At 40.7% G+C, this 14,907-nt stretch overlaps 1 protein-coding gene across 1 annotated transcript in view; it reads right to left on the reverse strand.

Moving 5' to 3' along the window:
• Positions 1 to 14,907, reverse strand: part of CCDC30 (coiled-coil domain containing 30) — a 100,583-nt gene that overhangs the window by 601 nt on the left and 85,075 nt on the right. The window contains exons 14-17 of the mRNA XM_046002431.1: positions 12,239 to 12,380; positions 8,565 to 8,701; positions 5,807 to 5,921; positions 96 to 160 (exon numbers count right to left, since the gene is read on the reverse strand). Of these exons, the coding sequence (XP_045858387.1) occupies positions 96 to 160; positions 5,807 to 5,921; positions 8,565 to 8,701; positions 12,239 to 12,380 (459 nt within the window). The remainder of the gene's footprint in view (positions 1 to 95; positions 161 to 5,806; positions 5,922 to 8,564; positions 8,702 to 12,238; positions 12,381 to 14,907) is intronic.

The following is a 14,907-nucleotide window of genomic DNA, read 5'->3' on the forward strand; positions in this document are numbered from 1 at the left end:
TACTCCCAAATGCTATGCTCTGTTAAGGCAGCAACTCAGGATGAGTTAGGCGGCCATGACTCAGTCTTACAGATGACTGTCCTGACTTTACTAACCTTGAGTCTTCTAAGGGCAAGATTTTATTCAATAATTCAAATTCAGGGATGTCACAAATTATTTTCTGAAAGAAAAGAAAGGATGAATATTTAAAATTATAAGTCATTGGCAATGTGATCCTAAAACATGTGCTTTATAGATATTTTTGGTTAAAAATTTAATCCCTTCCCCTCCTACTTGCTAGAATGGCTATCATAAAAAAAAAAAATGCTGGCAAGGATGTGGAGAAAAGGAAACCCTTGTTGAACTGTTGATGGGCACGTACTTTGGTTTAGTCAATTTGGAAAACAGTATGGAGTTTCCTCAAAAAAATTAAAAACAAAAATACTGTATAATACAACAATTCCACTTCTGGGTATCTGGAAAAAATGAAATCACTGCCTGAAGATATCTGTGCCCCACCCTGTATTCATAGCATCATGATCTTACATATATGTACAATCTTAAAAAAAACCCAAACTCACAGAAGCAGAGATCAGATTTGTGGTTGCTAGAGGTGGGTGTGTGGTGGATGGAGGAATTAGGTGAAGGTGGTCAAAAGGTACAAACTTCCAGTTATAAGATACATTCTGGGGATGTAATGTATACCATGAAGACTACAGTTAACAACAATGTACTGTATATTTGAAAGTTGCTAAGACACTAGATCTTAAAAAGTTCTCATTACCAGGAAAAAAAATAGTTATACTTTTTTATACTTTTTAACTTATACAATGAATGTTATATGTCAATTACATCTCAATAAACCTGAAAAAAATGTAATCCCTAAATACCTATAGAATATCTAGTAATTATAAAATTATAAATCTTATACTTTTATATTAGCACTTTCATTGTAAGCCTTCTTATTATATCTATTGTCCAACATGTATTACCTCATATTAGCTGATATAATCATTCTGTTCTATTAGGTAAGTTTTTACTTAATACTCTGGTAAAAATTTTCTGTCCTTTTAAATCATGAAAAAAAGCATCTTTTTTTGAAAAATCTGTGACTTTAAAAACCAAATACCTTTCTTATAGAAACTGACCAACACAGACCAAATTTTACATACAATTGTGGGGTTTACCGATTCCCCTAAACTTGGACCTCTGTTTAAACTTTGATACACACCAACTCAATTTCTGTAAGAAATTCTTAGTTATCCTGAAATAAATGAGGAGCTTCTATAAGGAGGAAAAAACTACCATTCAGAGAAATTTATAATGTGTTAAAAATATTACTAGACTAGGAGTTAGGAGAGCAAGGTTTGAATTCTGCTCTACTACTTAGACTCTGATATGTCCCATCACCTCTCTGAGTTTTGTTTCCTACATTTAAAGTGTGAGAATAACAATTAATCACTAATTTTTCAGGGTTATTGCAAAAATTAATTAACATAAACATACCTAACATATGGGAGGAACTCAATATGTTCAATATGGAAACAAGTGTATTCACTGAGAGAAAGAAGCTGTATTTATTGAATGCCATTAATTTGCCAAGCAATACACCAGGTACTTTATATGCATTATTTTAATTATTCTACTTTAACCCCAGTAGTCATCTTTAAAATTCAATCATTCATTCATTCATTCATTCACTCTTGTAATAGCTTTATGGAGATATAATTCACACACTATACAATTCAGTTATTTAAAGTACATAACTTGGGGTGCCTGGGTGGCTCAGTTGGTTAAGCATCTGACTCTTGGTTTTGGCTCAGGTCGTGATCTCAGGTCATGGGATCAAATCCTGTCAGGCTCCTCACTCAGCTTGGAGTCTGCTTCTCTCTCCCTCTGCTCCTCCTCCCACTTGCACTTTTTTTTTTCTCTCTCTCTCTCAAATAAATAAATAAAAATAAAGTACACAATTCAGTGGTTTTTAGTATATTCACAGGGTTGTACAACCATATTACAATAAATTTTAGAATATCTTCATCACCCTCGGTATAAACCTAATACCCTTTAACTACACCTCCCATCTTTCAATGCCTCAGCCCTAGGCAAGTACTCATCTACTTCTATGTTTATATATTTGTCTACTCTGAACATTTTATATAAATGGAATCATATAATATATGGTGACTGGATTTTTCTCATTTCACATAATATCCTTAAAGTTCATCTGTGTTATAACATGGATCAATACTTCATTCATTTTTTGTGGTTGAAAGATATTCCATTGTATGGATGGATATATCACATTTTATCTATTCATTCATCAGTTGATAGACATTTAGGCTGTTTACACCTGTTAGTATTATCAATAATGTTGCTATAAATATTCATATACAGATTTTGGTGAGGAAAAGCCAACTTTGAATATTATTACTTCATTTTCCCAGATGAAGGAACCATAAGGTAAATGAGGTTTCCTCCTTTCAACAACTAGTAAAATGCTGAGCCGGTATTTGGGCCATAAGGAGCAGTGAGAAGTCCTATCAAGGACACAAAGCTATATGTGGAGATGGGAGGATTCAGAAAAAGCTTTATGGAAGAGAAGGTATTTAGGTTGAATTACGAGGGACAGTAGGAAACAGCCAAGAGAAAATCTGGGGCAAGGAAGTCATGGGAGAAGGCAGCGAAGGGAGAGGGATTTCCAAGAAAAGCATAAAGACGACTGCAGTAAGTCCTTGTATGGCTTTGGGTCATATGCTCAGATTATATTTTGTAAAGACCCTTCTGGCTATAGGCTAGCAGAACAATAGGATTTCAAAAGACAAAAGCCAGGAAGATGAAAGAAGGAAGGAAGATGTGTCTTTCCAAGTAAGGGAAATACATGATCTAGTTGGAGGAAACCAGAGTTTTTGGGGAAACAGTAAACAGGTGGATATCCTTTGATCAGGCTTGTTTGATGTCAGAAAGTTACTTGGACTACGGGAAGCTCCTATGTGGCTTCAGTTCTCCTGACTTAGACTCTGGGAGTCTAACTCTGGAAGTTTAGCTCTGAAAGCCTTCCCTAATCACCCCAGACAGGTTTAGATGCCACTCTTCCTGCTTTCACAGCATTCTGGGCCTACCATTATGGTAGAACTCACATAGTGTATGGCAGTTACTGGTTATATGATGGTCACTTTCATCAAGGCTGAGTTCTCTGAGGGCAGACACTCTATCTTGTACATCACCATATCCAAACCACAAGGGAGGGGCAGCATGAGGCCTGGCACTCTGTGTATGCCTAATAAATATTTGTTGAATGATTGAACTTTATCAGATAGACAAAACAAGTCTCTGAAACTCTATGGGATGAAGTACTATGAAGGCAGGCAGTGCTTCATGAAGAATAGTCTGGAGGTACAGGCAGGACAGATTAGGAGGAAAGACTGGAAAGAGATGAGTTAAGTTGTTGCTCTAACCCAGGTACTTGCAGGTACGTGCTTGGGATGCAGAGGGTAACACGATGGACATAGTTCCTGCTCTTTTTTTTTTTTCTTCAGAGTTTTATATTCACAAAAAAATAGAAGGGAAAGTACAGAGACTTTTTTTATATACTCCCTGCCCCCAAACATGCATAGTATCTCCCATCATCAATACCTCCCAGCAGATTGGACTGGTTAAAATTGGTGGCCCTACATTGACCCATCATAATCACCCAAAGTGTACAGTTTACATTATAGTTCACTCTTGGTGCTCTACATTCTATGGGTCTGGACAGATTTATAATGACATGTATCTATCATTATGATATCATACAGAGTAGTTTTACTGCCCTAATCATCCCTCCCTCTCCCCTAATCTCTGGCAACCACTGATCTTTTCACTGTCTCCACAGTTTTGTCTTTTCAAGAATGTAATATAGTTGGAATCATAAGTATGTAGCCTCACATAGTTCCTGCTCTGATAGATTTTATAATCCAATAGAGAGGAAAGATGGGATTACAACACAGGATGCAACATGGTCTCTTACAAGGCCATGTCCCTGGTTACCCCCATACCCTGAAAGGGAAACAGTAGAGTTGGGGTATTACGAGATAGTGTCTAAGAATAAGGTACCACAGAAAGTTGGCTTCAGTCCCTGTTCTTCTACTTACTGGTGATGTGCCTTGGCCAATGACGTCACTTTACCTCTCTAGAGCTCAGTTTCCTCAGCTGTGAAAATGGGCAGGGTAGTTTGTAGATTAAATGAGATAATGTACACAAAATGCTTAGCACAGTACCAGGCACATAGCAAGCACTCAACAAATGTCAAGCTCTCACCATTTTAGCCTCTGAGGTGTTGCAAGGAAGGAGAAGATCTAGGATATGTCTGATCTCAGGGATCTGTATAGTGATCTGTTTGTAGTATGATACTCAATTACTGAGAATCAGGAGATGTGGGAAATGTTAGCAGTGTGACTCAGGCATACCATTTAGCCTCTCTTGAGTTTTATCTCCCTCCTATATAAAATGAGGGGGTTGAATTGGAAGATGCTTAAGATTCTAAGTTTAAAAACAATTTTGGAGTTAACACATATGAAGATGTTACAAGTTGGTACTTTTTTCACACATGAAATGTGGAGCTTGACGTACTATAGTCCTGACCCCTGTCACATTTTATCTTGTTTGAGGGTAATGTTGTGGATCTCAAAGCTATCAGATCTAGTATACACTCCATTAAGACTCATCAACTATTGGGGCACCTGGGTGGCTCAGTGGGTTAAAGCCTCTGCCTTCGGCTCGGGTTGGGATTCCAGGGTCCTGGAATCAAGTCCCACATCGGCTATCTGCTCAGCAGAGAGCCTGCTCCCTCCTCTCTCTCTGCCAGCCTCTTGGCCTACTTGTGATCTCTGTCAAATAAATAAATAAAATCTTAAAAAAATAAAAGACTCAGCAACGATAATACTGTAGTGCTTATTCATGTATGTCTCTGTCCTTCTCTACTAAAGACTTGCAGAAACACAGTCAATCTTCATATCCCTAGGACTTAGCATAGTTGAGAACAGCTGTAGCTCAAGGGAAAAAAATAAACTACTGGAAATTAAGCTGCATAATCTGGCAGTTCTAATTTGGATAAAATCTATGAAACAACTCATATAGTTTGGAAATAATCACCTTTTTTTAAAAAAGATTTTATTTATTGACCTGAGAGAGAGAAGTGTGTGCACTGGTTGGGGGAGGGGAAGAGGGAGAGGGCGAGAAAGAATCCCAAGATTCTGTGCTTCAGATTTGGGCTTCAGATTTGCTCATTTCTGAGACAGAGCTAGAATAATCCATGGCAAACAGGGTTGAGAATGAGGCATACATGTGAAAATATTTAGTAGTCATTCATTCTCAAATATTTATAGAGCACCTGTCTATAGCTAAAATGACATGTGAGCTACAATCCTTGCCCTCCAGGATCTCACTGCTGATTTGATGATATAGAGAAGCAAAAAGACAATGGTGATACACTGTTGAAGAAGATATGAGACACGCACAATCTCTTTGGGATCACATAGGAGGAGAGTGTTTACTAAAAGCTGACTTAGGAGTGCCTGGGTAGCTCAGTAGGTTGGGCATCCTACTCTTCATCTTGGCTCAGGTCTTGATCTCAGGGGCATGAGTCCGGGCCCCAAGCTGACCCAATGAAGACCAAAGCTGGCCAAGAACAGTCTCAGGGTCTGCTGCTCTGGGGTAGCCAATGAACTTCTTTGCCACCGGCCACCATGAGGCCAAGTGCAGCCTACAGCTACATGAAGATGGAGACAGAACACAATAACCTTAGCAACTAAGTTTCATATGAAGGATACGACAGAAGCATGCATCTTACCTCTCCTCTGTAAGCGTGGATGCTCCTTGTGATATGCTCTAAGGTGCCAACCTGCTGTGTAAGCCGGATACTGGTTTCCTGCAATTGCTTATTTTCTTTATCCAGAGGAAATACTCTAAAATGGGACAGATCAGAGGAATAGCTAAAAATCTCTGTATCATTACTAAAAACTCAAAACTATATCCCACTTACCACTAGCTCTGGGTCTTAACCCACTGCCTAGATTAAGGAACCAACTTTGGCAGAATAATTCTGACCACTTTCTAAGACCAAGTAGAAATGAATAACCTTTGGCTTGTACATAGTCACTAAAAGCATATTGAGAATAGAGACATACCATATGCAAGAGTATGAAAGGAAAGGCACAATTCTAGCCTTGAGAAACTTGATGAAGGATATGATCCCATTTAGGGGTGGTACTGAAATAAGATAGTCTGCATCCCTTCAAATATTGTAGCTACACAGCCTGTGTATGGTTCTGATCTTGTATAGTCATCCCATACTTTTGTAATAGTAGTTGCAGTAGTAGTAGTAACCATAGCAACAACAGTGTAGTGATAATAGCACCAGTACCAGCAGCAGCAGCAGCAGCAGTAGTAGTAGTAGCAGCAGCAGTAGTAGTGGTACTAGCAGCAGTAGTCATAACAGTAGTAATAGCAGCAGCTGTAGTAATGGTAATAGTAGCAGTATTAGCAGCAGCTGTAGTAATAGTAATATTAGGAGGAGGAGTAATAGTAGCAGTCACAGCAGTAGTAGTAATAGTAGTAGGAGTAGTAGCAGTAACAGTAGCAGTAGCAATAGTAGTAATAGCCATAGTAATAGTCATAGCAGCAGCAGTAGTAGCAGCAACAGCAGTAGTAATAGTCATAGCAGTGGCAGTGGTAGCCGCAGCAATAGTAGTACCAACAGCAGTAGTAATAGTAGTGGCAGCGGCAGTAGTAGCAGCAACAGTGGTAGTAATAGTAGTAGTAACAGCAGTAGTAGCAGCAACAGCAATAGAAATAGTAGTAATGGCAGCTGTAGCAGCAACAGCAGTACTAATAATAGTAGCAGCAGCAGTAGTAGCAGCAAGAGTGGTAGTAATAGTAGCAGCAACAGTAGTAATAGTAGTAGTAGTGGCAGTAGCAGCAGCAACAGCAGTAGTAATAGTAGTATCAGCAACAGCAGTAGTAATAGCAGTAGTAGTGGCAGTAGCAGCAGCAACAGCAGTAGAAATAGCAGCAGTGGCAGTAGTAGTAGTGGCAGTAGCAACAGCAGCAGCAACCATTTACCAAGTACCTACCATGTACTTCGGCACAATGCCTTACCCACAGAGTAAACACTTAAACCTGCTCATGCATTGTGTCATCTGATCTTGCAACAACTCCATGAAATGGATATCATTATAGAGCCTATTTTACAGATGAGGAAACTGAAGTCCAGAGAAAAGCAACTTGTTTTAAGGACCAAAACCCAGAAAGTCATAGAGCCGAGATGCCAATATGGCTCTTTAAATGTCTAAGCCTGAGTTCCTACCCACTCTATCAGACTCACTCTCCTGGGCCATGGTTTATCTGGGACACAAGGTGGTACAATAGAATTGATCAGAGATTTGTGTTTGAGTTTGGGCTCTGTTACGTACTAGCTGTGTGACCTTTGGCAAATTACCAAATCTGAGCCTCAGTTTTCTCATCTGTGAAAGAAAGAAGCATCCTATAGAAGAAACTTATTCCAAGGAAAACATACAAGTCCAATCCAAATGGCCAGAGTGTGTCTTTAGGAGGGCAAGATGGGAACATCATTAATGTTAAGGCACGGGTAATAAGTCAGTTGTGTTGGGAATGTCAGAATCAATGACATAGTTTGAGAAGGGCAATGGCTTATACAGAGTATACAAAAAGAGAGACACAGAGAGTAAGAGATCATCAGAGACTCTCCAGCCTTCCCTGAGAAGTGTGTGCCCACAACAGCATAAAGGAGAATTCTAGTGGGCAGATCTCCCCACAGACTGCGGTGCTTTGGGCTCTAGGGCCAAGCTACTGAGGTTCATACACTGCTCTGTCCTTGACCAGGCCGTTTGAGTTCCCAAGTGTCCCTGGACCTTGGCTTTCTCACCCATAAAATAAGGCTAATCCCAGAGCTTCCCTTGTGGGATTGGTGTGAGGACTGGTGAGAGAGAGGGAGCTTAGAACAATGCCTCACACAGTGTAAGTGCTCAAAAAATATAAATCATTATAGTTATTATTGATGACTCTGTGTTAAGATCAAACCATTCTCTTGGCCCTAATTCTGTGCTCCAAGAAAGTTTTTCATTTTAACTGGAGTTTCCTAATAGAGGAGAGAGTGCTTGGGCTGGCTGATGTGTGAATTCTCTGCTGAGACTATTTCTCATTATAAATGAATGCAATTAGTATCCTAAGGGTTTCATGAATTTAAGTCACTAGGATGACTGTTCCTCTATTGATCTACCTTGATTTCACAGGTATCAGATGACAAAAATGAGTGTCAACACACAAAGTAATAGGCCAGGACAAGCACAGCTATGTCCTCAGGCAATGCCCACGTGCAAGAGCCCATCTGAGTAGCTGACCCATCTCCTCCATGATCTTTTTCTCTTTAATTTCATAACATTTCCATGAACTGCTGAAAACAGCAGGCAGCAGAGCAACGATTACGAGACAGGCTGCAAACCCAAAGGATAGTCTCTGGAACAGTCTCTTCATTGAGGGAGAAACATCTTTGCAGAGTTCATTGGCTCCTCAGGCAGGACCGCACCTACCTGTTCTGGACTGAAGATATTATCGATTTACTGTTGCGGATTAATTCTTCTTTCTCTGCAACTTGTTCCAGAAGTTTCTTTTTCTCTAGGAGCAGTATATCATTTTGAGCAGTGACCTCGTCCTGGAATGCCTTTTTCTAGAGAAAATAAAGCCCTTCATTACCACAGCAGGAGGAAGAATTATGAAGTTGACACCAAATTTCCCTTCTTTATTTTTCCTCTCCTGTCCCCTCATCTGTTTTTACCTGTTTGCTGACATTGTCAGCTGGATAGTTCTTCTGTTTATTTTGTTTATATTAGGTCCTGTATTCTTTTTGAACAATTAATCATTCTCCTAGGTTAACATTTAAAAATATCTGAGCACTCAACTTCCAAGAAGGTCCCAAGGCTTTCATGTGTATTCTAACACCGTAGGTATCAAATCACTACCAAATGCAACTGGATCCCCCAAAGCTTCAGTATGACATTTTCCCATATAATACATCTCCATCTGCATTGTGGCAATAGTCTTTTTAAGGCAAAGGGAGGAGATGCGAATTTAGCCCCCACACTTGGCAACCAGCATCAGGATCTCAGTTGCCTTGGCACATGGAGCAGGTAAGGTGGCTACGGAGAATATCCTTACAGTGCTCATGCTGAAAGGACTTCTAACTTGACACCATGTCTCATTTTCTACCAACAACTTCCCCAGAAGCAATAGCTAGCGAAGTTATAGCTAAAATGACAAAGGAGTGTATCTTGTGAAAAAATACTAATGTTCTTGTATTGAAAGAGGCAGTAGCTATTAATAAATATCACAGTGGGTGAGGAGTTTAGAAGCTTGAAAGTGTAAAATTGCCCTTCTCACTTCACTGATGCCCTGTCAATGGTAAGTGCCTTCACCCTTCTGTGTTTACGCCCCACCTGCCAAAGGTGGGAGTGAGTGGGGATGGGAGAAGGATAATGAGCTGCTGGCAGCTGGTGAATCATAGAGTTAAGAGGGGCAAATTCATTTCTTTCTTTTAAATAAGGCACTAATATAGATCATCCAGAAAAGATGCCATCTATTTTTCAAGAACGGTAAGAGAGGATATTACATTATGTTCTGAAACACCACTCCAGATTTTTAAGTCCCACAGCCAGGACCCTTCCATGTCTAACAGCAGTCTTGTCTGCTTTTATTTAAATACATTTTTGGTAAGGATTGAGAATAGAAGCAGTCATCCCACCAACACTACTCTGTGGTTACAACTGGATTAGAAAGGAAACCGGATGGGGCAGACGACTGACATTCTACCCTTGGAAGTGCCCTATTTTTTTTTTTGAACCAGAAAATCAGGATTCCTGCTTTAATAAAAGGATAAAATATTTGGAGAAATCTGGTTTGGATGCTTACAACAGTCAGGAGACCCAAATGTCTCATTGTATAAAGAGAAGGCTAAAGGAATGAAATCCCAAAAAAGTGGCATTACTTTCTGGAGACTTGGTGCTTGGACGGTGAGCCCAGCTTTTTTAAGCTCATGGCTTTGGTCCACGGGCCCTAAAATAAGTAAAATCAGGACCTTCAGGTTTGTAGCACTGTGGCATTAAAAGATCTCATACCAGGGCGCCTGGGTGGCCCAGGGGGTTAAGCCTCTTGGGATCGAGCCCCGCATCAGGCTCTCTGCTCGGCGGGGAGCCTGTTTCCTCCTCTCTCTCTCTCTCTGCTTGCCTTTCTGCCTACTTGTGATCTCTCTCTGTCAAATAAATAAAGGAAATCTTTAAAAAAAAAAAGATCTCATACCAGTCTTCTCTAGGTTAAGTATTTCCTAATCTATTAACAATTTCTCTTGTGAACTGTACATCTACCAATCAACATGTTTCTACGAGAGCTTACACCAAAAGAGAAGAAAAGAACATCTCTGGAAAGTTGTCTGTGTTAGGTGCCACTTCGGGCATTTCCTATTTTATCTGCACAAAAGCCTCGTGAGGTGGGGATTAGTTGCGCCATTTCATGGACAAGGAAAATGATACCCAGAGATTTGTGCCAGGTCACAGAACTATGAAATGGCAGGTCTAGATTTTGCCTCTGCCTATGGCCAAAGCCCCAGCAGCCTTCAATGGCAGTGAGCAAAGGGACGAACTGCTCTTCCTTAGCCTCTGCTTATTTGCCATCTCTCCTGGAGATCTGTGGTTCTCTGGGTAGATATGTCAGCTTCCCATCACTGTTGGAGCAAATTACCACACACTGGATGGCTTAAAACAACAGGAATTGGTTTTCTCACATTTGTGGAGGCTACAAGTCTGAAATTGGAGTCTTGGCTAGGTTAGTTCCTTCTGGGGGCTCCATGCCTCTCTCTCAGCTTCTGGAGTTTACAAGCAATCCCTGGGGCTCCCTGGCATAGCTGTATCCCTCTGAGAGCTGCCTCCATTGTCACGTGGCCTTCTTCTCCTGCATGTGTCTACGCGTGCCTGTTCTTCTTATAAGGACACCAGTCATATCAGATTTAGGGCCAACCCTAATCTACCATGACCTCATCTTAACTAACTACACCTGCGAAGACCTTATTTCCAAATTAGATCACATTCTGAGGTTCTGGATAGACACGATTTTGTGGTGGACACAATTCAACCCAGTACAGTCAGGAAGAAAGAAGTAGGGGGTTGTTTCTGTCATGTAAGTCTAAGAGTGGAAGGCAGGCAGTGCAAGAGAGTGGTAATGCAGAAGCAGACTGCTATTTCCAGTGGGCCCGTGAACCAGGATTGATCCTTTCTTCTGTAGTACTTTCCACGTGCTTTTCCTAGTTGTGAGTCTAACCTAGATCTGAGTCTTTAAAAGTTTGACAATTTAGTCAAATCCAAAGAGAAGGATACTGCAAAATCCAACTATTTTCCTCTCTCACTACCGTGTGGAGTATCAGGAGGAATTTTTTTTTTAAACATTGGTGACCCATCTGTTATAATCCAAAAATGTTTTATTGTGTGTAGTCTAGGATTCTTAACCATCCCATAATAGCCCATAGAGTGACTGAAATTACATGAATTCTTTGGGGATCCTTGGCACATACACGGAAATGAGTATTTTAGGAGTGAGCACAGAGTTTTCAAAATTCTGATGGGCTAGGTGTCTCGAGATGGGAAAGCATTACTGGCCTACTCAGTTGAATTCGTGTAGTTTAATGATCTCAAGACCGTTCTGCAGTTGATTCCATGCCATTGGTCTCACTTTCCTCCTGCCTACCAGTAAGTCACAGGGGCAATGGGACAAAGATGAAGACACAGATATTTAGAAAAAAAGCCTGCAGATACTATACAGGGACTGATCAATAGGGGTCACCAATTTTCCCTGCCATTTAAAACTGATGGAAGTTTGAGGCAAAATGAAGGCAATGTGAAGTAGGAATGCGTTAGGGAGGGCCATCTGGAAGTGTCTGCTGACGGATATTTAAGAGCAGACACTGTCATCTGGAAGACAAGACACTGACCGGAGTTGGAAATGCAGTATATTTTCAGTATCTGATTCAGTTTACCAGCACCATGAGTCTTACATACTTTTTGGCAGAATTACACATCAAAATTACACATCAAAAGAAGGTACAAAGGAAGGAATGGAAACCTAGGGTATGAAGAGGCCACAAGAGGGTCAAAGCACGAGTGGGTTTTCTTGAATGAGCTGAGCCACAGCACTCTGGGGAGCTCTTCACCTTTCTCCTCACCTCTTCCATTTGCTGCCGCAGACCTCTGATTTCATTTTCCAGTTGTTCGATTCTCTTATCTCGTAGTTCTACTTTGTGATCTAAACGGTCCTTGACTCTGCGAAGCTTGGCTTTGTGATGGTGATGTTTCTCATCATAGTTTCTATAAAAGTAAATTTAAATAGAGGTGCAGCTGAGCAGTGGACATTTATGTTGCTTTCTCACTGTTCACCTTTCTTGGGTTTTCTCCTCTTGCTTTCACCAGAGGCAGGTACTTTCCTGCCTTCCATCTGCAGGACTTCTGGCCCCCACATGGGAGAATGGACTAAGGGTAACCCCCTAAACAGCACCAGCTTTAGTCGCCCCCAACTTCACTTTTGATCCCTGTAATTCTGAATCCTGTTCCATGGAGTTCAGTCGTTAATTTAAGTTTCGAATTCTTGTCTATACCCTTGGACAGTGATATAACCCACTTCAGTCTCTGATAACTGAGTCCACTCTTGGTCTTTGCTCCGAGTCTGGACTTCTGGAGGCCAATTCTAAGCAGGTCTCTGCTCAAGACTCTAACTCAGATTCTGACATAAATCAGACTTATCGCCAATAAGCACGTGAATGATGTTCAACATCATTAGCTGTTAAGGAAACATAAATCAAAGCTACAGTGAGAGACTACTTCCCACCCACCAGACTGGCTAAAATAAAAAAGAAGACAATAACAAGTGCTAGCAAAGATGTAGAGAAATTGGAACTCTCAAACACTTCTGGTCAAATAGTGCAGCCTCTTTGGGAAAAACCTGACTGTAGGACCCAGCAGCTCCACTCCTAGGCATCTACTCTAGAGAAATGAAAACATTTGTCCACACAAAAGCTTGCATGTGAATATTCATAGTAGTATTATTCACAATAGCCAAAAGGTGGAAACAAACCAAAGACCAACAACTGATGAACAAATAAGCAAAACATGGAATATCTGTACAGTGGAACATGATTGTGCCACGAAAAGGAATGAAGTGTTGATCCACGCTATGACATAGAGGAAACTTGAAAGCATTATGCTAAGTGAAAGAAGTCGCTCACAAAGGACCACATGTTCTATGATTCCACTTCTATGTAATGTCCAGAAGAGGCAAATACAGAGGATTCCTGATTGCCTAGGGCTGGAGGTGGGGAAGGAGATGGGGGATGGCAGATGATAACTAAAGGGTTTCTTTTGGGGGTAATGAAATGTTCTAAAATTGATTGTGGTGACGGAGGTACACTAAAAGCCACTGAATTGTACACTTCAAGTGGGTGAGTTGTATGGTATGTCAATTATATCACTAAAGCGTTTTATAAAAAATGAACAAAAATCTACATTATCATTTCAAGCTCTTTGAAGATGACTATGCTTCCAAATAAGAATGTTCTTATTTGGAAAGCACTTCTGCAAATGAAAAATTGCGGAGAAATTTTACTTTGAACCTATTAGGTCTGATAACATGAAATCACTCTAAACTAGGATTTCTTGATCTCTGTCCTATTGACATTTTGTGCCAGATAATTCTTTGTTGCGGAAGTCTGAACTGTGCATTGCAGAATGCCTAGCAGCATCCTTGACCTTGACCCACTAGATGCCAGTAGTACCTTCTACAGTGTGACAACCCAAAATATCTCCAGACATTGTGAAATGTCCCCTTGTCCTGGGAGGCAAACCGCTGCCCGCTGAGAACCCTTGTGGCAGCTAACGTTCCTAAACAGGTTTTTCTCTAAGCCTACAGCAGGGATTCTCAAACTGTGTTCTGATGGGCTACATCAGCCTCACCTGGGAACTTGCTGGGAATGCGAAGTCTCAGGCTCTGCCCCAGAACTACAGAATCATAAACTCTGGGAGTGGAGCAGTCCTCCGGGGATTCCAGTGCAGGCTCAACCTTGAGAGAAAGCCCTGGGCATATTGGGGAGGGAGACTCTCATCACTTCCACTTCATTATAAACAGACTACTTGCGACGGGCTATAAGGTGCAGGTAAATATTCTTTCTTCTTTCCTGCTAACAAAACCCAGATTGCATTCAGGGAGCCCTTGATCTCAAAAAGTGGGTAAGGTGCAGGGGTGTGTGTGTGTGTGTGTGTGTGTGTGTGTGTGTGTGTGGCTGGGGGATGGGCTTGTGAGACAGGTACACCTGCTGCACACTTCTAGGAACTTGAGAAACCATCCCTCTCTGCCCTGGCTGCCCTCTGCTGGGGCTGCGCCACTGGCAACTGCAGTCACTGCCTTGTAACCATGATGTGACAAGTCTAAAGACTAAGGGACCAACCCACCAAGCATGGTAGAGCAGAACGAAGGGAAGAGCCTGGTGCTTAACGACACAGCTGAGCTGCAGAATCTACCTCAGCAATCACCTTCCTCCAGATTTCTTGTTCTATGAGAAAAAAATTTCAGCCTAAATATATGTCAGGTGGGTTTTCTTGTTTTGTTTTGTGGTCAATTACATCCTGTTATTTTAAAAAAACAATAAAACTACTCTAAAGAAAAATCTTTCTTTCTTTCTTTTTTGTTATATAACTTAGTTTAATGTGGAAAACATCCTGGGAGACATTTGTATAAAAAAGAAAACAATAGAAACCTGATTTTTCCTTAAGTTTTCTTTTTTTTCTTCTTTCTTTTTGTAAAAATTCAATTAATCAATATATAATGTATTATTAGTTTCAGAGA

The sequence above is a fragment of the Meles meles genome, chromosome 1 (genome assembly GCF_922984935.1).
Source record: "Meles meles chromosome 1, mMelMel3.1 paternal haplotype, whole genome shotgun sequence".
Classification (NCBI taxonomy): Eukaryota; Metazoa; Chordata; class Mammalia; order Carnivora; family Mustelidae; genus Meles; species Meles meles.